Raw genomic sequence first — 26,182 nt, 5'->3', positions numbered from 1 at the left:
GGCACATTTTTGGAAGACTTAAAAAGTGTTACTTTCTAAAGCGAGAAGGAAAAGTATACAAGTGTGATTGCGTGCACTCGTTTCTAATAGGGATGATTTTCTTTGTATCTAAATTGAAAAACTTGAAAATATTATATTAATTAATATTATGAACTTAAAGCGCCCCTCCCGAATTCGGGGATCTCATAATGTTTGTGGTATTAACGTATAAAACGACTGGTTGGTGGCAATGTGCGTTTTTTAAGCAAATATAGTGAAATTTTTTATTGATTCATAATCGAGAGAATATCAACAACAAATCAGGCATTTCGTTTTTTGCTTGATTTGATGGCCATGGCGATGAGTTTGATTTTCTTAAAAATTAAAACAAAAACGGATTTACAAGTAAATGAGCAAACATACTTTTTCTTTCGTTTCTCTTGCTAACTTGTCGATTATAAAGCTGACATGTGATCTGATTAAGTGGTAACACCGTTTTCTCTATATTTATATAGAGAGTGTAACCTCTGTGGGTATTTTGTCAAGGAGTATAAATTTGCACTCTCTTCGGATTAAGGAAGAAAATTTTTAGTAGAAATAGTGACTTTTTGCTCTATTGTGCAAAAACCTCTAAAAGAATATATTAGTGACAAAAAAATAAAAATAATTTAAACGGCTCTATAAGAATAAGAATGGTTGTGCTGGTGAGTTTTACTTTTTACTAAAAAATAATGGCTACACGATACTTTTTCTTATAAACATATTGTCATGTTGTGATTCTTGGTCCATCAAAAAAAAAGGTTTTTGTCTGTAACTCATTGCATTATTAATTCTTTTATAACTTGGATTTGGAAAACTTGGATTTTCTTTAAGTTTGTATAAAATTTCATCATTTTAGTGTGCTGTCTGTGACATTTTTCATGAATATATTGATTTCGTGTTGTTATTAATAGTAACTTTAAATTTGCCCATGTTTTTATTGTAGCAATCAGAAATATCCATCGAAAAGGCACTTATCTGGCGTTAGATTTTAAGACGAAAAACTTATGGCGAAATGCAGACGATTTCCAAATTCAATTCATTTAAAGCTCAAAATTTTTACGCCGTTTATTTTTAAGTAAAACTTGACAAAGTTCTTTTTAACAAGCTTTTCTACCTTTTTTTTGCAAATGAACATGATTCCTATGCGAAAAGACAAGCAATTAAACACAATACCTATCCAGAGCGTGGAGAATTGAAATGTCTTCCCAAATGTGTTCCTCTGATTATATTAAATGTACATACATATGTGTAACTTTTATGTTTCGTTTTTCTTTGCTTATGGTTGTATTTTCGTTAACTTATTTTTAACTTGCAGTTGCCCGGACGGTTCGCGTAAAAAAATTTTCTTGCTTGTGTGATTACTCGGAAATATTTTCGTGTGAGAAATTGAGAATTTTATTTTTTGCTTTTGTTTATTATGCCACCTATATTATTGCACGTACGTGCGGAAACCACTTGAACATTATAATTCGCGACCGACAGGATTTAAAAAATTTATTTGCTTTTCTCCTTGCATGGGTCTGTTGTTAAAATCACGAGTGTCGCATCGCAATCCTCCCTGGAAAGTTCCATTTTGCTTTAAAGTATGTTTTTTCGTATCACCGCCATAACGAAATTTAAAGTAAGCAAAAACTTAAAAAAAATCATATCAAACAGTTATGCTTCATCAAAACCTTCATATGTGAAGGAATGTAAAAAATGTGTCTACATGGTCCAAACTTTGTATATTTTAATTTTCTTATCAAACTCTTTTCATGGATCAAGCTGTGAAATATTCAAAATTGTACTGCATAAGTTTTACTATACAAAGGCTAAATTTTTATAGGAAGGATTGTATAGGAGCGAGTATGGAAAGTTTCATCTATTCCCTTGAAATTCTTCACATCAACTAAATATGCCGAAATACTATCGTCCAGCGATTTTTGTTAAGTCCCCTTTCCAAGATAAGGCATCTGCTGGGAATGATCGCAAAAATGGGCCGATATAAACCGTTCCCAATCGTTCGTCCTTCGTGCAAAGCAGGTCACTATATCAAATTTCGTCAAACTACACCAAAAATTGCTACCTGTAGATTGAGATACTTGGACATACATCTAATAGATGGGCAAACAAGGTAAAATCATTCCAGGAAAGGGTTCTAAATTATTCGATCTATGATGTCTGTGTGGCAGTTCATACATAGATTGGTGCTCTTACTAGTGCTTGGTGCATCGCCATGCTTGGGCCTAATGTCCTATTGCGACTGGATTAAATCGGAAAATTTTTACTGTCAACGCTAATTTAAAAGCACGTCTTGAAAAAAATACTTAAGTTTTAATGTTTCCACAAAGAAAACAATTAAAAACTAATATTTTGGCATTTTGAATGGATATGGACAGTTTGGATGGAACATGTACATGTATGTGGATATGTGCATAAATCTTCCAGCCAAAACTTTCGATTAAACATAAACTTGACTTTTCGGTCTGTAGGGACAGTTAAATCATTTGTCTGCACATCGAAATCAATGTTTCTGTTTCCTCTCTCTGGTACTTCCTCCTTTAGAAATATTACGTATCATCAACTAATCTATTTGCATTTGTGTTTGCCCTATGTTATGTACCTCCGCCCTTTGAATATTCCGGAATGCTTGGTATTATTGGTCCAACCCAACGTTGTCCGATTTTCTTCAAAGTGTGCAGAATGCTATTTTCGTTCCAAACGCCAAGCGTTTAATTATTCAAATTAAGATGTAATGGAAACTTTTAACACCGACTAGGAATAATAAGCGCTCTCAGAGGTTTGTAGGTGCAAAACAAAGTGAGTAAAAGTTTATTTTCTCACAAAGTGAAATTATTTTTTAATTTCGTTTCACTTTAATTGAACGCTGAACAATTAGATAATTGATTTCAAAAAAATTTTTTTCTGTCGTTTTGTATACTTTACAGCGGGTATAAATGTTTTTTTAAATATTTGTAATCCAAAAAAATATCCACTGGAAGTTCCATGAAGTGCATATATGGTGTGTCAACGAGAATATTTCAGTCTAATAAATTCACAATTTTGATAAAATTTGTTTATTATTTTGGTTTCAAATTAAGTAAATTGATACATGGGGCCGTTCAGAATTACCAAAACAAATAAAAAAACATTAATTTTCATTTTTTCTGTAGCGTGGACTTGAAATTTTAAAACTTTTAGTGTACACATATTTGTTCAACAAAGTTCGCGGATGGAGTGCCGGAATCCATGAACCTAAGTTTCTGTAAGGAGTTGTATGTAAAATTGTTTTTTGTTTTCCACAACGACCGTAAAACGCTAACAAATCGTACAATAATGTGGTTTTTTACATCTATCACATGCGATAAGAATAGATCTTCGTTGTATTTTGCAAGCAAGGAGATCGTATATAGGGGAGTGATGGGTATTACAGGATTCGTTCTGAACCGAATATAACTAGTAGTGTTGAAAAAAGAGAAACTTTCTATATGTGTACGTGCTTGTGTTACTTTATTATCATCGCAGTCTTTCTCTGGAGCTGTAATTTGTTATTTGTGTGCAACGACTCTTTCTCGCGATCACAAGCTTTATTTTTCAGAGTATTTTTATTATTTAGTTATTATTATTTGAGTCGTTATATTTGTCAGAGAAATGTCGGATTGCAGTCCGACTTTGCGATAGTAATTTTCACAGTCCTGTCTACTATGTGCTTTAAGGAGGTGTAACCTTTTAGCGACGATTGCAGTTGCAATCTAATGACGACGTCAGTGAGCATAAAGACATCCTTATCCGTAATGCAAATCCTACAAGTTTCATACGCTTTCGTTACTTTCTCCAAACAGTTTCTTTATTAATGTTGTAACTATGTCTCAGGTCCGATCTTGTTTTAATCGGGAATCGCAATGATGGAAGCAAAGAAACTTGTAGCATCCACTACGCAGATATTGGAATGAAATACGATGCGCAAGAGTCAGCTGGAGTGCCAACCTAAACAAAAACAAGTAAGAACATTATAGTGCGGTAAGGCCTACTATTAAATACCCTACACCACTTTGGTTAACGCAATTCTTATTTTTATTATAGAACATAAAAAATATATCTTTTTTCTATATAAACGCATATTTTTGTGAATGTAATACAAGTTTAATCCTCACATTGGGCAGAATCAAAAAATAGGTGTAGATAGTCTAAATTTTGTAGAGTTCAATTTTGTATGAGATTACTATTATTGATCAATTTTCATCACCACATATTGAAACATAGACTTTTCTGCTAGCATTCTGTTTGCATCGACATTTGGTCGAGTTTTTAGTGGCACACAATTGCACTTCGATGTTTTTCTCTCTCTTCTCAAAAGTGTAGAAAATTACTTAGTTGAAAATGTATTGCGAACGGATTTATGAACTGATTATTCGCATATTTATGAGACGTGCAATTCTTAAAATTTGAAAGTTGTCGTCAAATTTTTTAGTTCAGTAGGGTGATGTTGAATGTTGAAGAAATTGTTTATTACATATAATAAAGATATATGTATGGCTGTGCAATTTAAAAGCAACATAAGTCGAAAAACAAAGAAATAAAACTAACATCCATAAGGTACATTGATCGAAATATCTTGAAGTTATAACATTATACGCTTAGCTGACTTATTTCGAGACGGAATGATAACGATCAGTCAAGTGTTGTGGTAGTTAACCAGAAAATTATTTCCTAAAGCTCTACTACTAATATTACTAATACTACCGCTGCCTAATAAAAATTGCTTGCAGTTTATATAGACTGTACGTACGTAAACTAAGCCACTAGTAGTTTAATCGAATGATGATTAAGATGAATAGGTTCATTTCAATCAGTAAGTACTTGTGTATGTATTTCTATGTGAACATACTTGCATACGCATACATAATTATCATGTGTTATGTATTCGAAAGTATTTATACATATTTAAACAGTTATGAAACAATAAAATAGGGAATATATACATATATACTTTAGACGTAAATTTAACACATATGAATTGAAAAGATTGAATGTCGAGGTAAAGATAAAGAAAGTATAGCTTTCGTATGTATATTTAATTTTAGGCTTCTTTGGAATTAAATTAAGTTAGCGCTAGCGACAAATGTCTAAAACGAAAAATACGAAACTCGAAGCGAATTTTTATGTAAACACGAGATTTATTCATATACAGTAGAAAAAAAGAAACGCAACGTTGTAGGTGAATAAAAATGTAATCAGAAATTCACATAATTTATTATATTTTTTTGGTTTTCTAACGACTAACGTAACCAATAATAATGTGATTTCCACTTTTCTACACTCGTTATGTTTCTGGTAGTATCCAGCAGAAAGTGATTTGACATTTTTCTAATTTCAAAATAGCCTGCCCGGTTTTCTCTCATTCCATTTCGGCGCCACGGGTTACGAAGAACAGTTAGATGTTGAGAAATACGACCAGAATACTACTTGCAGCGCTTATAGAAGAAATTATATTTGAATGCGGAAGGGTCAGAGGACCGTGCTATTTCTCTGGAACCCAATACACGCGACTCACCCTTCACTCTTCAGAACAATATAGTCGCAACGTTTTTGAATGACACATCGACACGTTCGAGTTCCGTTCGTTACCAGCAAGTAAGGTACCATTCAAAGATGCAATATCGCCTCTACGATTGGGGCTCGCCTTAGTAGGCCATTCATCGACTTTAATTTCGATCGGCAGCTGGCAGATTGTACAACCAATTTTCCCATTCGGCTTTATATTTGCCCAAAATCGATTGAGCATAGAGTTGTGCCAACTGGAAAGCACTGCTTCACCAAATATTTAGCTTGCTTTCTGGCTTGATGCATGCACCTATCTGCAAGCTTCTCCGCAAGGGTAGATACAAATGGGATAAATGCAGCTTTCCGGGACAATTGTTGTTTAGTTTAAATATGTTCACCTGGCGGCGCTACGACCGCACTGTGATTAACTCTCAAGGCCTATCAGAATGCACGAATTGATATATTTCACACTTTTCTTTGATTAATGAGCTAGCTCATCGTACATGTCGTTGCTAAACTAATGTTTTGCAACAAACGATTTCAAATTGTTACGACGTATGTAAGAGGATCTGTCTCTAACCAGTACAGTATGTTCTTGTTTGTTCTATATGAGTAAGCAAACGAAGTCTTTGGTTTCAATTGCACTCCAAGGAAGGAATTTAAAGTAGAATTTCTAAATGTAAGCTTAAATGTGACGATAGAATTTTTTTTGGAAATTTTTTTTAGCTTTCGTACATAGTTCTCATGTTTTCCTCAGTTTTACCTCGCAATTTGTTGTTTGCATATTAACAACTGGCGTGCCGATCTGACAACCCTTTCATAAATGTATGTGGAAAGTGGGCGTCTTGCGCAGCATATCTGAACATTTATCCTATTGTGTAGCTGTATATGCATTCTATTGAATTAAACGTCAAGTGCGGTCAATGTTTTGTTATTTTCAAAGCCATAGGCAGGCGTTCGTAGTACTGCATTCAGCTTTCCGTGATGAAATGCAATATAATTTACTTGTTTATGAATGGTTATGCAATGTAGTCGAGATGAGTGTATCATCTGAATATAAATGCTTTTTGCTGTTTGTGTGAAAAGAATAAATGAAACGAATATAAAATCATGGCCTTAATCACTGTATGAAATTTCAGTTTGCGAAGCAAAGCAAAGGGTGCATGAAAAATTAAAAAAAATAAATTAAGGGCAGTAAATACTGAGAAAAAGTGTTTTATTGTTGAAGGAATGCGGTTGCACAAAGGAAAGAGGAAGGAAGTTCGTCTATGGCCTCATTCGTGTACATAAGCTTTTGATTTCTAGCTAGCATCAGTGTGCATACATAAGATCTTAAACATATTTGTCTTTAACTATTATTTCTATTAAAACTATAAGTTATTTAAAATATTTTTTTTGTCAAAACTGCTGCCGTCAACTCCCGTTAACCCATTATTTCATTCGCATACACGTTCGCAGGTCGTTGCTGCATTCTTTGCAGCTGTAAACTTGCTCACTTGCTTACGCACAGCAAGTTTTATTGCTATCCTTAATTATCGTTTATCCTTAAGATTTCATAATTCTGACTTAGGTTAATAATTTTCCTAAAAAAGCAAACAAAAATACAGTCAGAAAAATTCTCAAGGCACATTTTCTTAAAAGGTTGCTGCTTTTATTTCTATGTGATATTTGGAAGCATGATTGTTGTTAATTTTCAGACATCAGATTTGTTTTCATAATTACTGGGTGCACATCGGATTTGTAAACTATACACAATGGGTGAAAAGTGTCTCCAAGGTACGACGAGGTATATTTCGTGATCGACATGAGCCATGCTGGCTTGTCTGCATGTCCGCCCGTCTGTTGCAATCACGAATACGTTTTTAAAACTCTGTTAGAAGAGCGACTACTTGAAGTCCTTGTAGGTGTTATATATATCATACTTAATAACCCCTCATGCCACAAATAATATAGGGTATAATACAGCAAGGAAAAGGTTATTCCCGCCCTTGGGTCAAATCTTTGGTATCCAATATCTCGACTAGAATTTCGTTACTTACAAGCTTAATTCGTGGAGACGGTTTTCTGATTTGCTTTTATAGGTGACGAGTAAGTAACATTTGCGGTTAGCTCGTCTTGTTACGACACTTTACAGATGAAATATTTGATTTACTTGTGTGTTTTACCTAAATTCTACTTAAAATGAAAATCTTCATTTTATTTTTCAGGATTTAAATATCGATTGAAAGAGAGGACATACTTTGTCTGCCATAATATGGATAAGGATGATATTCTGGTGAGTGAGCAATAATTTCATTTGGATCTATGGGTAATCTGTGCTTTCTTAATTTTTATTTTTTTAAAAGGAACTTTTCACATTTTGTTTTTTAATTAATTAGTCAAACGAGTGGAAATAATTTTTTTTCGAATTTTCCAATGATTTGCAAGCTCTTGCTTGCTACATATTCCTAAGTAAAAATTGATAGATAAAATAGTTAAAAACCTTTGTTGTTCTTAGTGTTATAATTGAATCTTTTATATAATGCAAATTGATTTCACATTCACAGGCCTGTTGCAATGTGTTGAGAAATTTATCGCTCATATTTTTTGCGATGGTAGTAGTAGCACTAAAGCCAAAATCGTCTAATAACCATTTTCTTCATAATTTGAGAATTGGATTCCAATTGAATGGTTAGACGGAGTTCAAGACACTTGTTATGTAGCCGATAACGCATGCAGCGATCAAACGAGTTCGGACAAGGATCGGAAACCTACCAAAGACGTCCCTAAATGTAACTTGTTTTAATATGATCGTACATTTTGCTAATATACAGGAGAATATAGCATATATTCCACAATTTATTATCCATCCTATATATACGCACGCTTATAGAATTACTTCTTTTTGGTTTGATGAATGAGTGAAACAAAAATAATATTATTAACCTATTTGAAGCCGTTTACTTGTCTGCTGCTAAACACATACTTATGTTAAATTTCATTTGGATGGTGTTGTGGCTGCCAGTGGCAGAAACCAATTTATACGAGAAAAAAAAAAAAGCAATTTTGACAGAAAAATTCTCTTCAGATGTAATAGTTTTTTTTTTTCAATTTCAAAGAAAAGTAATATAGGTCAGATATGTTGCGCGAACAAACAAATAAAGACAAACTCACATGGGTTTATTTTATATACAAACGTTACTTAAAACAGGTTTCCTTTTATTGTAAGAAAGTAGAAAATTGTGTCTTCTGTTCTCATCTGCTTTTTTTGTGGTGATATGCAAGTAGTTTGACCCATTTTTACTGATGATCGCATGTGCTATTGTGTAGTTATAAGTAAATTATCAAAATTAAAGATTTTGCATTATTTTTTTTAAAATGACCCAAGTCACATACATTCTAACCCACATTCACGTTTGACAGTAAAAGTTTATCATTTGGAAATATTTGCTTTTATTGCATCCTATACCGTCACAATATATCGTGCATCTATAGAGGTTAAGTTTGTGTGAATGTGTGCAATATTCTTAAAAAATAAGACTACAGGTAGACCCACCTGAGGTAGCTTATTACACCGATTCACTTAGAAATATTTTTTGAACAAATTTGAGCTCACCTGACCTTCGATCAGACGGTGCGTCCATATACTTTTGCGTGCAATATGAAGGTCGTAAGGTATTTTCAGCATGCGTTTTATTTCAAAGATGAACTGTTTTGAAAATAAATTAGATCCGCCCATTTCTACAGTCACTTTCTCCCACATAACTCTTCCTACGTTCCGTGAATCCTTACACGATCATTTGATATCAAAATTGCAGGTAAATTCATTTCTTCGGCTTCATCATATATAACGGGTCTTATGAAAGGTAAGATTTTATATGGCAAAAATGATGTATTGGTATTTTATGGCAAAAATAGAGGGCAAAATATGAACTCTAATAAGTTTCGACTAAAAACGGTGCAAGTTTTGTGTTCCATATAAGGCCTCTCGTGAAAAGTAGGCCCTACATGCTTATAAAATATATATTTTCATATATCATGCAGGAAATAAATGAGGAAAGCCATACACCATTTGAACTTATTATCCGGCTTGGCGTTTGAAACACTTTTCCTTGAAGCTGGTTAAGAATAATGTTGCAAACATACAATTGCCCCTGAAAGTGAAAATAAATACAACAATGGCACACAACTATATGCTCCATGCGGTGTAAGCATGTAGAAAATAGCACTCAATTGCAAACCAATAAATTAAATCACTGTCATTCCGTAAGATCCAGTGATGAAAGGGAAAAATAAGTTTCGCCTGCAATTTATAGTAAAGAAATCCTTCACAATTTGCTTTTGTTGTCTTTAAGTCAATCAGCCATACGATGTCAGGAGCTATGCTTTTTGCAAAGTTTAAAAAATTATTAATTTGAAAGATTGCTCTCAAGCTTTTTTTTTTTAAACAGCGCAATCTAAAAAGAATAAAGAAAAATATGTCGTCATCATCAAGTAAATTTCCTTTTTCTTTTCTCTCTTCACTTTGCTTTCGTTATATATTTTTGTGAACACACATCGTTTTTGTGCGGAATAACAATTAAATTAGGTGGCTCCCAAAAACCGATTTACTGCATGCAACCTATACAATCGCTTATACATACAAAAAGCTACTTTTCCATAGTTGCTTTTGAGCGCTTCGGCGCAAAGCGAAAGAAAAAATGTTTATTATTCATATGAAAAATCTCCCAAAAACGCTGAGGAAGAAAATCTAGTTAGTTTTTTTTTTGCTCTTCGGTATAAGCCAAATAAATAGTTCATTTATATATATGTCCTTCGTCGGAATGTGTGTGTGTGTGTGTGTGTGTGTGTGTGCGAGCGCGCGGGTCCCTGTGTGTGTGTGCGTATGTTTGCCGCCAATTCTTTGTAATGAAATTATTAATATTCCACGCTGGCTTATCGGTGCTTAATCTTCTCTCTTAAAGCGAGCATTCATTCGCTCGATCGTGTATCGCCTATTTAAGGCCTATTATTAATAACAAACCTTTGGACCGATATTTCTAAGCTAATTCGATGCCGGGAAAAATAAATAATTTGGTATGAAACTTGTTTTTATAGAACGTTGTTTTCCAAATATAACTCTTCCTTGCACTGCGATAAAATGTGAAGAGATAAGTACGATTTATGATCAAACGATGGAGCTTCGTTGATCTTATATATTTCCCCCGATGTGAAGTGTTGGCACGACAAAAATCCAAATAAAGTTTTGGTATTAAATTATAGTACGCGTCCAAACCTGAGTTGAATTTATTCTACGCTTAATAATCATTCATCAACTAACCTTTTAAACCCTCAGGCGCTTATTAAAGCAATTCTTACTTTTGAAAATAAGTACTTGGTTGTCATTATAATTTTCACAATTCTTCCTAGATCAGTAGAAATATTTATATTCGTGTGCATGTGCATTGTCTTTTATTTATAAAATTTAAAAAATTTGTAAAAGGGTTCATTGGCTTGTAGCTTTAATTTTGGTGGGCCTCTTCGCTTGTCTTTGTTAAAAGTGGGGAGCCCCTACAACAAGTACAGCTTTTGATAACACCTGTTGCATTATATTACACATTTATTTAATTTTTATTTATGACAACAAATTTCGCTACCACAATCTGTACATTCATGGTTAAGTTGAACAATTCAATTGATGCATAACATAATGAACAGTGAGTGAGCAAATGTTACGTATAACTCGCAAAAAAACAAATTTGTTTGGAATAATACTAGCGAAATTCGTTTTACATTTAAGAGGACAATATTTATGTTTGTAACAAACAGTTTTGAAACAAACAAAAAAAAAATTTTAGCCAAATTCAGGGGCGATGAACTTCATTTTCTCCTATGACCTGCACTATTGACTAACTCCTCTCTTTTTCCCGTATTGAAACTAATTTTTTTGTAAACTATTTTTTTTTTGGACTGTCATAACGACTGCTCTCGGGTATGCATGAAAAAAGAGTGCAGTCAAACTTTAGCTATTTCTGGCTTTTTTTCGAATGTACTAGGTAAAAGAGCGGCAGTGTTTCACATCCTCGTCAAGCTATGCCGATATCCGTATCATTTACATCTATGGGCTTATGCGGGCAAAATTAGAAGTTTAGTCACATGTACGGATGGGAGAATCGTCGATACGATTGGAGTGCTCATGGGTAGAAAGGTTTGTGTTGCCTACTTGTTTACACGATAAGCTTTCTACAGAAATCTGAACGCCAATCAAGAACTTTAATACAGCTTGTCAGCTCCCGCTCAGACAAGTGGTTGATCACTTGTCGAGGAGTTATCGTATGGCATTAGATCGTTAGTCTCGTAAGGGAACCGCCAATCATTGGAATAATTCATTCGCAGAGCTTTTTTTTTCAAAGAGATGTGGTCACATTTCTATGAAAATGGGCGCAAACACTAGATTGTCTTTTTCCTTCCATTACGCATAATCCCTTCTAGCATTCACAGTGCTTAGATATGTAGGAAAAAAGTACACGCATAAATGATTTCAGATTCTCATGCTAATGAAGTATGCGTATCGCACAATTAGAGTATTGCCGCCCAATAACATGCAAAAGTGAACAGTGGAGAATGAAGGAATGAAAGAAAAACTAAATCATTTTATTAGCTTTTCTGCAGGTAATTGCCTGTTATTTTTATGTAAATACATACAAACCGGTTAGTCTTGCATGTTGTTGACGGCAGCTATGCAGCAAACCAGATTTTTTTTCTTTTTTGCAAAAGAGCTGAGTCTGGGCGAAAGCCGGCTTAAAATATAATACTGTGAAAAGATAGAAGAAAACTGTCCATAAGCTAACCGTTAAATTACACAAATGCACAACAGTAAAGCAGCAGCAGTAGTTTATCGAAAGTTATTGACCGGAACTAATAACTTTTTTTATATGTTTTTTGTTGTTTTTCGCTCGCAAAGCTTTATATAGTTGTTTATATAGCTACGTAATCACGGAAGGATGAGGGCTGCTATAGTCATTTTATCATACCGTTTGCAAGGCCCAGAAGGAAGCAACAGAAACTCGACAAAGTTTATCAGCATCAAATTCCTTATCGATTTAAGCATGTCCATCTGCGTAATATTTGTTATTCGCCTGACCGCAAATATGGAGCTAACGTCTTCAGATTGGGCAGAAAATGGGTCAAATCAGTCGAAGTACACGCCCACTGTCCCACGTAAATTGGAACCACCTCTGTCTTTTAAAAGGAAAAAAAGGTTGGTGTTCTGCTTATAACTCAAGCTATCGCAAATAAATTTGAACGCATATTCCATGGGCGATGTTGTAGTACGTATAGGAAAATGGAAAAGATTTACCGCTCCTACGCAACAGTATAGCGTATCAAATATATATATTTTTTTAATAGCCTTATAAGGCGCAGAAACAAGCTTCAAAGACTCCATAAAGTATATAAATTCCTGTCAAATTTAAAATGAACACTGCACTTCGTTCACATGCATTTTACTTTATAATATTTCTAAGATCCAAAAATGGCTTTCAGTTTTCTTTCAAAAGTGAAATAAAGAGAATGGAACTTTTATTTCATTTTTCAATTGAATAGAACATTAATATTATTGCTCTTGTTTATTGTCTTCTATTTGCAAACCTATTTAGTTTTTTCAACTTTAGGAATAAGGCGTCGACCACCCCTTTAAAACCCAATTGCGACCTGGAAGATTTGCTTTGAAAAACAATTTCGCAGCTACAGATTTTCTCCTTTCACTCTCATCAGAGGAAGTTCAAAAACATATGCATTTGCAAGATACGCCGCATAAGGTTCAAAATGTGCATGGCATGTACACAAAAGCTCGTAAATATATGTATGTGTATATTATTAATTTTTTAAAAAATTTTTCTTTTTATTTCAATCTCAATATATATTATCGTATGATTCTTCGCGATATTATTCTTTAAAGACTTGCAAAGTAAGTCTTTTTTATTTTTGTGGTATTTCCTCGTGACTCGGAGCATTCTATTTAATACATTATTTTGTATAAATCATAAATTTTTTTATTTAATATTTTCTCTTCATACTTCATCTACTTATTTAATGTTGTTTTAAATCTTCTTCCTTACAGATGTTACACCCCTTACCATTGACTTCTTGAGTTTAGCTCGTTAATCTCTTTTATATTGGCCTCTTCAACCTTTATATAGGCTAAGGATTCTTTTAAAGAGTGACTTGAGTAAATCATAGTCACCGCTCTCCTCGTGACTACTTTACTCTTCCCTAAATATGACTGAGAAAGTGTGCTCCTTCAATTCAATTTTAGAAGCTGTGAATGTCGATACGGATGTTCGCCCTGAGTTAGAGCATAACAAACATTTTATTTCAAGCATTTCAAGTACAAATGACGGTTCCTCGCTTGCACATGAAAGAGACCTATCGCAGGCGGCTTTAAATGTGCCGCCATCCGATGAAATGGAATCATCTAGCGACTATCCTCTGGATTCCTCCGGCAGAAATTTTCATTTGATGCCAAGCGACGGTGATGCAGGCAGCGCTAATGGTACGGTTATCACCTCAGCCACAAGTAATGCTGTGGACTACTATTCAACAATGCATAGCTCACAACTTTTGGCTTTATCCAGCGATTCGTCACCATTAAATTACAATCAAATTCCAGGCAATAGTGCAACATCGGCGTTGACAAGGACTGGAACTGCTAAACCAATAATAGCACAAAGTGTAGCTGGGGTAAGTGAATTTCATAGTCATTTACATGTATTACTGATATAAACTGCATTTATAAGTTGTTGTTAACGTTTTTTGATATTCTAGTATTGCTATTGTTCTGCTTAATGCACCCTCCAGATAGGATTATAAATATAGTTCTACGTAAATAAATAAAAGCAATCTAGCGAACTTTATGCGAGTAGTTATTTATAAATTATAATTTTTGTTGGTTGCTGTTAATACTTTAGCCGTTATGGATTCGTTCTGGTAGTATAGTTCATTATTTTGCCCTAACATTGTGAGAAGAAAGTATGGGTTATACGGTTTGTGTTATCTACCTCCTGGAAGTTATTTTTTAGCTGTCTAGCTTGTCAAATCTCCTCTTTCTTGTTAATAGTATTCAGTTTGATTCTCAATTTTTCGGGGGAGTTGTCGATGCTATGCATTTAAAAACTGTTCTGCTTTCGCTGCGTAACATTTGTCGAACCATCAGTGTCGATTGCGTCTGGCATTAACTGTTTCGCCTAAGCTTTAACATCATTCTTGCCTCATCAAATAGAAAAGACCGCTTTGCTGCTAAAGCAATTTGGCGTTCGGATGAGTCTGGATTGCACATCTCGGTCCGCCCATGAATTGTTACGCTAGGAATTCTCAAAAAAAATCCATTTCTCATCTTCAGTAACCGCAACATGCGAAAACAAGTTTCTTTTGTATCGCGAGAGCAAAAAAGCAAAAAAAAAACGATCGGCGAATGGTCTCCATTTAGCACAACATTCGATATTGTTGTTTTTGGGAATGTATTCCTACATGCGTTGGTGATTGCCGCCATATGTCCAATGTATGAAGAAGGCACAACAACAGGTATGTATGTCCACTACAGGAGATGTTAGCCAGCCCGGTCATGTCGAATCCATGCCAATATTTGCATGCTTTAACTACTACTTTCTACGCTGTTAACATCTCTACCGAAGTTAGATACGCTTCAACAAAAGACGCATTTGTGTTCACTTGATTCTTTTACTAAAGAAAAGAAGGTGCTCCCCAAATTATAATATTACATATATATTTTGTTCAACATCCCATAACCAGGAAGGCTATTATGCTTTCCTTCTTTAAGAAGAAACTAAAAAGGAGGGAAAGAAGGCTCACGGTTGTTTTGTTTCGCTCGTCTTTGCTTCTTTTTCATACGAACCGAAAGAGTAACGAAGGTATCAAACTAAATATTTAATGCGGGATGCATGCCGGATTGTTGGATTGCCTAGACATTAATGTATAATCCGGGTTGGATCAATAAATTGAGTGATGTTGAAACTATCTAGATGAAGATGTGGGCTTCAAACTTAATTTGTGGAGATGTTGGAAAAAATTTAACCCCTATTCTAATTTTTCAAAAAAGGTTTGAGGTCAAAATTTTGTTTACAATAAGTGAACAGACGGTGAACAATTATTACTTACAAAATCGGTTCTCTATTTTTCTTGTGTTCTCGATTCCTACGCATATGTCTTGCGCATATTTGGCTATGATGTGCATAAAAGGTGGCCTGGAAGTTCCTTCCTTGAAATCATTAGCCGCTTGAGTGGCAAAAAAAACTCTAAAACTTTCCAGAGAAGAACTTTTTTTCAGTGAAGAAAAAATATCTTTCTATTAAGATTCCATTAAGACGCTGCTAGTTTGCATTGGGAATGGCCGGACTAAAGAAGTGCAAATATATTTATTGTTTCATACACTTGGTACAGCCATCTATTCAAAAACGGACGCAAGCGTTACTAGACAAGAATTTTAGAGATCATGGGCAAAATGAGAACGCTTTAGAGAAAGCGAGAACTGGTGTGGCGTAAATGCATTGAAAACCTGCTGAAAAACTCCGCTAAACTCATGGCTGAAAAATGGGGAGATTTACATAAACACATTGATTCTACTCGTTACCGTTATATAATTTTAAACTATCTTCTTTTTCTCGTTTTATATAAGTCTGATTCTTCACAAATTGAATCAAAATGCATTTGTATTGCATCGAAATGTTGATTACTATCAGTATTTTTTAAGAGTCCACTGTTTTCCTCGCTTTAGAGCAACCTGCACTTTGAAAATCAAGTAAAGACTTAACAATATTACAAAAATATAGATACCATTTAAAAAGTAAACATTTCGTATTCTGCAATATTATCTATGTGTCTAGGGTTTGGGGGCAAGGACAATCAATATTGATTATCTTGTATCAACTGGCGCCGACTTTGTCGAAGTAAGGCTTTGCATGAAATCTATTTTATTTTTTGCGATTGTTTTTAATGAAACTCCTTATTGTATTGTATTGGGACACATCATTGTTCAAACTTTTTTCAAAGCATTTCGGAAATTGCCTTCTTTAACTTGAACATAAAAACACAAAATTTACTGAGAAACTTTGGTGCAAGATATACTTTTCTTTATCTTTTTAATCTACATCAATTCTTAAAAACCTAATTCAATTCTTGAAAGTAAACTTTCATTATTTTTTTCGCCTTTTAGAAAGCTTGTCGATTTCCCAAGCTTGAAGAGTGTGCTCATTTTCATTATGAACGCGTTCAATTAGGGCCATTGACGGTGCGTCTTGTGGATGATAAATCGGATTTGCTGACCAATAGTATTGCCTCACAATCTATTGGTGGCGATATAGCTAGTTCAACTGGCACAGCCGGGATGGGGCTCACATCTTTGCGGCCCTTTTCGCCTTCTTCGTGTTGGTTTATAATTAAAGTCCTACCGCATCGCTCCGACGCATTTCTTATTAAACGTTCCTTTGATAATGTGCAAATGTTAGACGAAATGTTGCATCGTTGTGTTTATGATCGCAAAATTAGTGGCCTAAGGAATCTAAAAGAAGTCGAATTTAAAACGGAAGAAGAGGTTGAATATTTGGTGGTCAAATACTTAGAAAGGTTTTCGAAAATCGCTTCAGATTCTCTGACTTGTGGTACGATATTGACGTGGTTTCAATTAGATAACAAAGGAAGGCGTTTGCCATTGGCTGATGGGGATACAATGCGTTCGATTAACACCCCTGCTGTGGGTGCTGCTTACGGTGTTAGACGTTATCAGGCTCAGGCTTCGGATGAAATCTCTATCGAAGTCGGCGATATGATATCGGTTATTGACATGCCATCACCAGCGGAGTCGATTTGGTGGCGTGGCAAAAAGTCGCACTTACAAAAATCTCACTATGAAGTTGGATTTTTTCCGCAGTCGTGCGTTGCAACCATTGGTGATAAAGTACCTCGTAATTTTCCTATGCCAGCTCCATTGGTGGGCCAACTGGATGTTTCACCAACTAAACCAGTCTTACGTAAACATGGCAAGCTTATAGCCTTCTTTCGGTCCTTTATTCTTTCGCGCCCTTCACGGCGCCGTCTAAAACAAAGCGGCATTTACAGAGAGCGCGTTTTCTCCTGTGATCTCTCCGAGCATTTACTAAATAGCGGTCAAGAAATACCGATGGTGTTGAAGTGTTGTGCCGAATTCATTGAAGAATATGGTATTGTGGATGGCATATATCGTTTGTCGGGTATAACCTCAAATATACAAAAACTGCGACGAGCCTTTGACGAAGAGCGTGTACCCGATTTGGGAAATCCTGAAATGAAACAAGATATTCATGCCGTTAGTTCTTTGCTAAAAATGTATTTTCGTGAACTTCCAAATCCTTTATGTACGTATCAATTATACGATAATTTTGTGGAAGCTATACAAGCAAAGAGTGAAACAAATGAACGGCTGCGTCTGATGAAGGAGACAGTGTTGAAACTTCCACCGCCACACTACAGGTAACTGAATAAAATAGGAAACAAAATTTCAGTGTTTGTATTGCGTCGATAAATTTCAGAACTTTACGATACCTATCAGAGCATTTAAACAAAATTTCTCAGCATTCGGAACGGACGGGTATGACAGATAAAAATCTAGCAATAGTCTGGGCACCGAATTTACTTCGATCCCCCGCTTTGGAGTCGGGAGGAGTGGCTGCTTTAAGGGGCGTCGGTGTTCAAGCAGTTGTCACCGAATATTTGATCAAAAATTGTCATCACATTTTCGATGTTTTGGAAGAGTCCGCGACGCGTTTAAGCTATATAGCGACTCAAGGAGCTCAACCAATCATGACAGACTTGCGAATGGATAGTCTAACCGACTGTGAGAGTTTGTTGGTAGAGCAGCGAGAACACGATCAGTCTCTGTCCAGTGTAGAAAGACCGAAAAGTCTTAGTGCCGGAGGTCCAAAACTGATAAGCTTAGAAGAAGCTCAAGAAAGACATATGAAATTAGATGGATTCGATATGAAACAATCTATGCCCATTAATATGATGGCTAGTGTTAATGCGGGTACTAACATAGGATCCTATATAGAAGTCGGCGGCGGTCCTTCAAGTTTGCCTGATAAATATCATACAGTTCTATCAGTACCACGTAGTTGGCAGAAACGTAAGACTCACTCATGGAAGTCGCTTTTTACGCGCACTCAACGCCCTGTAAGTAATGGGGCAACACAAGACATGAAGTCTTCCATTTCAGCACATGCGCAAACAAGTAGTGGTAATGCTTCTGTATCGACGTTAGGTAGACAGAAAGAATCTGCCGTCACATTTGCTGATACTGATCAGATTGCTGTTTTGAATGGAAAATCGGTGGTAAAAAGTTCATTGTTGAAGCGAGATGATAAACACAAATCTATTGAATTATACGAAACGTCACATTCATACTGCGGTGAAGGCAGTAAACCTATTGAAGTATGTGTACGCTCTAATTCCATAGACAGTTTAAGGACAGCGGGACATTCACGTTCGGTGTCTCACGATTCATACTTTGATATTTTACAGTCTCCTCAGCGAGCCCAAATGACGACTTGCCCCTCGAGGTAAAACTTACAAGAATGTTTTTGTTGTCTTTAATTCTTACATTAATTTGCAGGGAACTTTCCGAATTGGGGTTAAATTTCGATCGCGAGGAACCCGAAATGCGGATATTCTCTGAAAGTGAATCATTGGTTAGTTCTCCGCGGGTAGGTAAAGAGAATATACCACCATCATCAGGTTTTACGACGCGTCGTGTTTTGCGAGCTCGACCCGAAGAGTTTTCCAGTCAGACAAACAGTGTCAATCCTAGCCCCAAAAAGCAACCACGTTTGAATTTGTTACTCTCTCCTTCCTCCGCAGCCAACCCCAATAACTGGCCTCAAGGCAATACCGGCCCCGATGGTGTTGGGAGCGATTGCAACAGCGACAATTGTCTAGAACACACCGGTGATGAAAGTGGTTCTAAGCGTTATAAACTCGAAGATCAACTTTCAGATATACAGTACATCGATTGTGGTACCCCAGAACATAGCATATCCAACCCTCAAACTGTATATGCAAATGCCCAAATACATGGATCTGCTAAATCTGGCGTATCAAAAGGCTGCTGTAGTCATGTTACCGAAATAATGTCAGAAGATGCGGCTAAAATGAATACGAATTTACATAATAACCCCGCGCGTTACAGCTACCCTACGGTTCATTTAGGTACAAAGCGCAAAGACCAGGATAATAATGTTTTGACTGGAAGTGGAGGCAGTCAAGCCAAGGAACGCTTTAGTTATCCCGGTTCTACACTAAGTAATGAGAGACGTTTCTGCCCCAAGGACTCAATAAGTAAAATGTTAGTAGAAGAAATAGGAAGAAGCAAAAATCAGAAAGTTTGCAATAGTAGCGTGAACTCTAGGTAAGTTCCATAAAAAGAGAAAAAATCGAAAATTTTTTTGCTTCTATGGCATTACAGAACGGTGCATCTCAGTGGTTCTCGCACCACCAGCAATTCCACTAGTTCTTCTCCCAAAACTTTGAAACATCATATGGCAGCTAAACCCGGGTCATACGACCTGTTAAAAGTAAAAAATCGAAATAGTTATTGCTGCAGTATAAGTGATACATTGCAGCAACAACTGCTACGTAGTTGTTCGGCAGAGATAGCTGAAGATAATGCGGGAGTGTTTCATAACAAAATATTGTCGAATGAAATGGAATTATCGAAAATATCAGTTACACCCTCTTCTCCTTTGCAAAGTCCTCGCTATTCTTTGCTGCTTGCCGGCGATACGAGTTCAGAGAATAGTTCGGCGGTACAAACGCCACAGCACGACTTGGATCCACTGATGGTGAGCTCTGTTATGTCGGGCATTTCAGCGGCCTCCTCAAACCAAGTACATCAGTTATTGCTGGGTATGGACTCAGCCAGCTATTTGGACTCTTCGCATGAGAGCTTGGAGAGTAATGTAAGCTAACCAGTTTCCTGGCCTTGAGAAATAATGAATAATATGTTATTATATAATTTTAGCATTCCGATAAACGTGATATGCAAGCCTTAAGATGTGAATTATCTCTGGATTTGAATCCTTTGAGCACAAAGTTCCACTCTACAATCCCCGACTTGACAGTGCAAAGATTACAACAGAATTTGAATTCACCTAACAATTCAAATATCACAGACAACACGAGCCAATCTGTAACTCCTAGTGAATTTGGCTACCAGCATTTACAAAGACAGCTAAGCATACATTCACTCTTGGGAACGGAAGATAATTCGCCAACTTATGAAGAATATGAAAATACTCCTAGCAATATGAATTCGCCTATGAAATTGGTTTCTAGTCCTCTGAAAGCGACAATAAATATTACTTACAACATGAAGAGCCCCACAAAAGAAGAGCTAAAAAGTAATATGAAATGCTCTTTGAGCGGTAAAGAGAAGCCATATAGTAGAGCTTTGTTGGAAACTAGTTTTGATGAAACCACTGTTTATGAACAAGTAAAATTTTTTAGAAATTCTGTAACCGAAGTTAATGAACTATTAAACGAAGGCAGTAAATATCAAGTTCCGGAATTGGAAAATTTGGCTGAGGTAGAAGAGTTAAGTGACAGCGAAAATGAAGATAAAGATAATGCAGTGAAAATCGCGGAACAGAAGCTTTTGGATTTTGAAGAAAAACATAAAGAAAATATTGAGGATATTAATATGTTGGAGGGCGCATTGGCACGTGATAAATTGTTGCTCTATGAAAACATAGAATTGCGTAAACCTAGTAGGGTTTATCAGAATTTGTTAGGAGAAGAAATGAAACATAACAATCAACAAGACCAAGATGAAACTGTGAAGCTATTAGAAAATGAAGATGATGAGGAGGAAGAAGAAGTGGAACTAGATAGTTTGGATAGCATTAAGGAAAGAGAAGTTCCAAGTACAGAAATCTCTACTGCAGCTAGGAGGTCACCTTCAAATCTTAGTGTGAAAGAATTGGCTACGCGATTTGAGCACTCACCGGTTGAATCTTTGCCAACATTGGATTTTGTGTCTAATTCACGCAGTTCAATAAGACGACCTTTAATATCTCAGACCACCGACAAATCTGCTAAACTTCCGCAGACGTCTTCTAACATAATCAAATCAAAACTTAACAAAATCCCTCAAATAACACGTTCCTTAGATGAGAATGCGTTTGTACGAGAATTTGGTATGAAAACATTGCAAGATTTTAATATAAGATGTTCTCAACAATTATCTGATTCCTCAGAGATTAACCGTCGGAGAAAAAGTTTCGATTTCACAAAGCCTAAAACACTAAATCCTCCTAAACGTTTACCTGGTGTACCGATAACAGAAGAAGCGGTTTATGTCAAGTTGGCAGGAAAAGCGTCTTCAAAAATTGATTTGCTCAAAGAAAATAATTTCAATACCTTATGGAGTCCAAATGACTCCTCATTGGAACATGATTATGAATCTGCAGAATTGAAAATAACACCAACAACGGAAAATCGCATCTCATTGATACAGAATAACGTGGCGATTGCTACCAATGAAATTTCACCGAGTGCTCACATATCTGCCGATTTAAACAATTCTAATTTAACGCCTGTCAATACTAGTTTAAAAGTTTTATCTGGCGTTAAGTTAGATCGTGAAAGAATTGATCGTATCAAGGAAGAGCGGCGGCAACAATTAACTCAAAAGTACCATACGGACTCATTTAAATCGAAATCTAAAACTGATTTGCATACTTATAAGAACGATGATGAAAAATTTTCCAATGACTTGTCGTTACGCATCAAATCCAAATCACGCGCCGATATGCGTACTTTGCAAAGAGACATGGACAACTTAAAAGAGTTTGGTTGCAATCCCCCTATTACTGCGGTATCAGAGTTAACACTCAATATACCATGTCGTATGCGCAGTATATCCGATGAGAAAAACCAGAACGTTTGTGATAATAGCACTGCTACTGATAGAAGTTTAGCAGAGGTGGGCAACAACGGTTCGGGAATATTAAAAGATGGTAATCGGAAAGAACCTGAAGAATATTCGGCTCGGGCCACTGTGCAAAAATTTGAACGTAAAAGCAGCGATTTTGCTAATGGTATCGCAACTACTTTAATGAGCGGCCGCGAACGTCAAAAGTCAATAGAACCTGCAACGTTAGCAACAAATACTAGTACAGGCAGAAGCAGCTCAATTGCGAAGTAAGTAAAGGACAAATACAAAGCAGTTGTTATATCATATATGTTAGAGCTTATGTCTGCTTCTTGAATTCCTTCAAAAGGGAAGAAGAAACTGAATACACATCGGTAATTTTTATTGTTACGAATTGAAAAGCAAATGTTTACAGAAACCCATATGAAAAATTTTAAGTTGTGGAAGCTATTTCACTTTTCTCTGAAACTCTTATCATATCCGTTGTGTGTAATTCACAAATTATCTTTAGTATTAAATGATCTATTTAACAAAATCTGATTATCTTCTGTGTTTCTTCTTTTTCTTTTTTTTGCCATTTCAGCCGTGAAAAAATATCTCCACAATTTTCCATACGCGATGTTACGGCTATGTTTGAATCTCGTTCACAAAATCAATAGTAAATTAAAACGAAAATATAAAAAAAAAAATATGTTAAGAAAATGTATTGATTAACAAAAAGGAACAATATCCTCAAGACGACGAGTGAAGAGATTTTTTTATATATAATAGATAGTGTTAGTATAGACATTACTCCAATATTTAACTAAGTTGTATTGAAGAATTCTCTTTTAAAACCCAAAGACTTGATTGAAAAAAATCTTTTCTTGCTTAATTCTCAGCATTTACCATACTCATAAATCATTGCTTCAAAGATTAAACACAATGTATGTATTCTATATTAAAGACTGAATCTCAACCGATGACATTAACTGCCTGTCAGCCTGTTAAAATTACGGGTCCATTTGCAAAATTTGAATGCGTAAACTAGCAGCAAACGGTTATCGTTGATTCCAAAATTTTTAAAAGCAAAGCTGTTTCGTCATTAATTTAAGAAAGGAGGTTCAATGGTTAACTTATAATACTCGAATTACGTAATTTTTCTCTTAATTTTGCTCTCACACAAAGATAAGATGAACTTTTGAAATTTGTCTTTGTTATGAACTTGCCGGCAGTGTCACGATCAACATTTTAAATTTAGTCGTTTTTTGGTCTCCTTTGTTTTAATCCGTACCTGCCGAATGAATATATACTAATCGAGACTTTTAGTTTCTTATGCCTAGAAATGCACACTGCACACGCACAACAATTGGTGAAAAAGTTGAACATTGGATTTTAAAATGGTTTTATTAATAATGTTATTGCCGATTAGCAAAAAAAACTTTGCGACAATACTTTTGCCTGTTTTCCGAGTAACTATTAGTTTGCGTCAACTAGCTTGCAATGTTTCGTTTCTGTCTGTGTATTTCATAATTATTTAAATTTTTTTTAAAAAGCATTTGCTCTTATTTTAATAAGAATATTTTTCCTTTTAATTATTGTTAGTTCTTGAAGATATCGAATAATTTAAATTAATAAGACCTTTTTGTTTACATGATTATTATTTATGTATCAATGAGGTTTGACGCCGCTTGGACCGGTATCTATTTATCCACAACACTTTAATAGTAACAAAATAAGTGAATTAATTTTCGAAAATTATAAAATATAATTCCATTAAGCGTGAATACTATGAATGATACTGCATTTGGCAGCTCGAAGCTATGCTGCAGGTAGCATGCTATGAATTTAGTAGCTAAGACGAACAAAGCTTTCTTTACCCGGAATGTAAGCTCCTTTTCTTCTTTTTATTTATATAACACATTTTTTATTTTCTAATTAGATCTTATTTATTTAGCGTTTCTGGTTTCTAAATATCTTTTTTTTTTAATATTAATTATTGAGTTATATATATGTCTTTTTATTATTCTTTAAAAGGTTTTTAAGTGCTTTATAGAAAGGTATGTAAGTAAAAAGTGAAGTTTGTTAAATTGTTTATATTATTTACTTTATAAAATAATACTAAAATGATGTCTAGCTCTTATATACAAAACACTGCACATGCGGCAACAATAAACATAAACCACATCATAAATTATGAGTTTCACTTTCGAATTAAAAAAAAAAAATGCAGTTCTTTGGTTAATTCAATAGAAAGTGAAAGATATTCCAATATCATTGGCTAGATTAGTATACAAAATAATTCTGAGTAGGGGGAATAAGTAATAAGTCGAAATATTATACAAGCCAAAGTTTTATTTACTTTTTATCAGATCAAATCTTCAAGTTTGTATAGTTTTTTCCATTAGCTAGTGTCATGTATCATATATTATGGCTGACACATTCATCGGAAATAGACTTCGCTAGTCAAACGCTGCTTTTAATAGCTAGTGCATTTTCGTAAAGGCCATTAAATTCCTTACATTATATATATATACATATCTGAACATCGGCATGTATGAGATGGCACATCATGTGAAATGACGTGGTCCAATATTAGTAAAGTAGCATACTTTGACAAAGAATTCATTATTCTTCACCTATTTTCACCAGAAAATACCAAATAATTTTTAGTCGATTGAGTTGCATACATAGGAGCACATCTAATATACCCTTATAACAAGTGGTATAGGAGGTGTAACTACAAAGTTAATAAATCTACTTAACGCATTGATTCGCCCTAATGTCAGAGTAGTTTTCCTATTGTAAATTATATTTTCTACTATAGCCTTTAAAAAAACCGATTTTTTTTAACGTTTTGCCATTGCACCAAAAACACGAATGAAAGATTTATATTATTTCAAATTGATAAAGAAAAAAAAAAATAAATAAATAAAAAAAATCAACTAATCGTTACCTAGCGTTGTATTTAAGAAACTGGTGAATGCGATCACAAATATATATAAAAAGAATATATCCATATTTCCATAATAAAATTTTTAAAATAATTACAAAATAGTCGAATGAAGTTAAAATTAAATAATAGTCAATGTATGTCGACAGAACAACTTTGGGAACCAAATGAATTAAATCAAATATATATTAAATAAATATTAAAAAAGAAAAAAAATTAAATATGAAATCTTTTGTAATCTACTAATAAATTAAAGAGGATTGAAAAAATGTTGCGAACAAACTTTTTATTTAAAGTAAATTTATTTCCATTACACACAAAAGCTGTGTAACGACTGGAAGAGATGCCAAATTTTCTGCTGAAAAAGATCGAAAATTTTCTTTAAAAAATTGTATTGAATTAAAACAGAAAAGCTTTAACAAATATGTTTATATAATAAAATAAAGTTTTGTACGTTTAATATAAGATAGAAAAAAATCGAATAGCGAAAATTTTTTTATTTTGACAAACTAATATTTAAGCTGAAATAATATGATATTCGAAAAAAATTAAATAAGTAAGCAAATTATATTCGACTATGACCGAATGTTTTATATTTATCACCGTTGTACCAAAAAAAAAAAAAAACTATAATGTCGGGTGGGCTTGGCCGATTGTTTGCTATTTTGGATTAGTAAATTATATTGTTTATCTCTTGTAGCTTACGGGTAAACGATCAAAAAACCCAGAAACTAAAGGTGCTCTCAGTTTTTGTTGCATTGTAGGCGTCGAGG

General features: G+C 34.7%; 1 protein-coding gene across 6 annotated transcripts; it reads left to right on the top strand.

Annotated features, from left to right (window-relative positions):
* Positions 1-24,055, top strand: LOC119634251 (GTPase-activating protein CdGAPr). Of its 6 annotated transcripts, none has more exons than XM_038028319.1 (10): positions 1-683; positions 7,752-7,819; positions 13,161-13,366; positions 13,625-14,244; positions 16,733-18,024; positions 18,084-19,109; positions 19,163-19,954; positions 20,012-20,504; positions 20,567-22,746; positions 23,061-24,055. In XM_038028319.1, exons 4-10 carry the CDS (start codon positions 13,783-13,785, stop codon positions 23,134-23,136), a joined length of 6,321 nt encoding a protein of 2,106 aa, XP_037884247.1. In that variant the 5' UTR covers positions 1-683; positions 7,752-7,819; positions 13,161-13,366; positions 13,625-13,782; the 3' UTR covers positions 23,137-24,055. The 6 variants fall into 6 exon arrangements, with proteins under 6 accessions (XP_037884247.1, XP_037884248.1, XP_037884245.1 ...); XM_038028322.1 differs by lacking the exons at positions 1-683; positions 7,752-7,819 and adding an exon at positions 11,559-11,710 and having other exon boundaries at positions 20,567-21,740; positions 21,801-22,746; XM_038028320.1 differs by lacking the exon at positions 13,161-13,366.
* Positions 24,056-26,182: the final 2,127 nt, after the last annotated feature.

Source organism: Glossina fuscipes, unplaced genomic scaffold, assembly GCF_014805625.2.
Source record: "Glossina fuscipes isolate IAEA_lab_2018 unplaced genomic scaffold, Yale_Gfus_2 2, whole genome shotgun sequence".
Taxonomy (NCBI): Eukaryota; Metazoa; Arthropoda; class Insecta; order Diptera; family Glossinidae; genus Glossina; species Glossina fuscipes.
The sequence above is the reverse complement of the archived record's forward strand: the minus strand, read 5'-3'. Positions and strand labels throughout refer to the sequence as shown.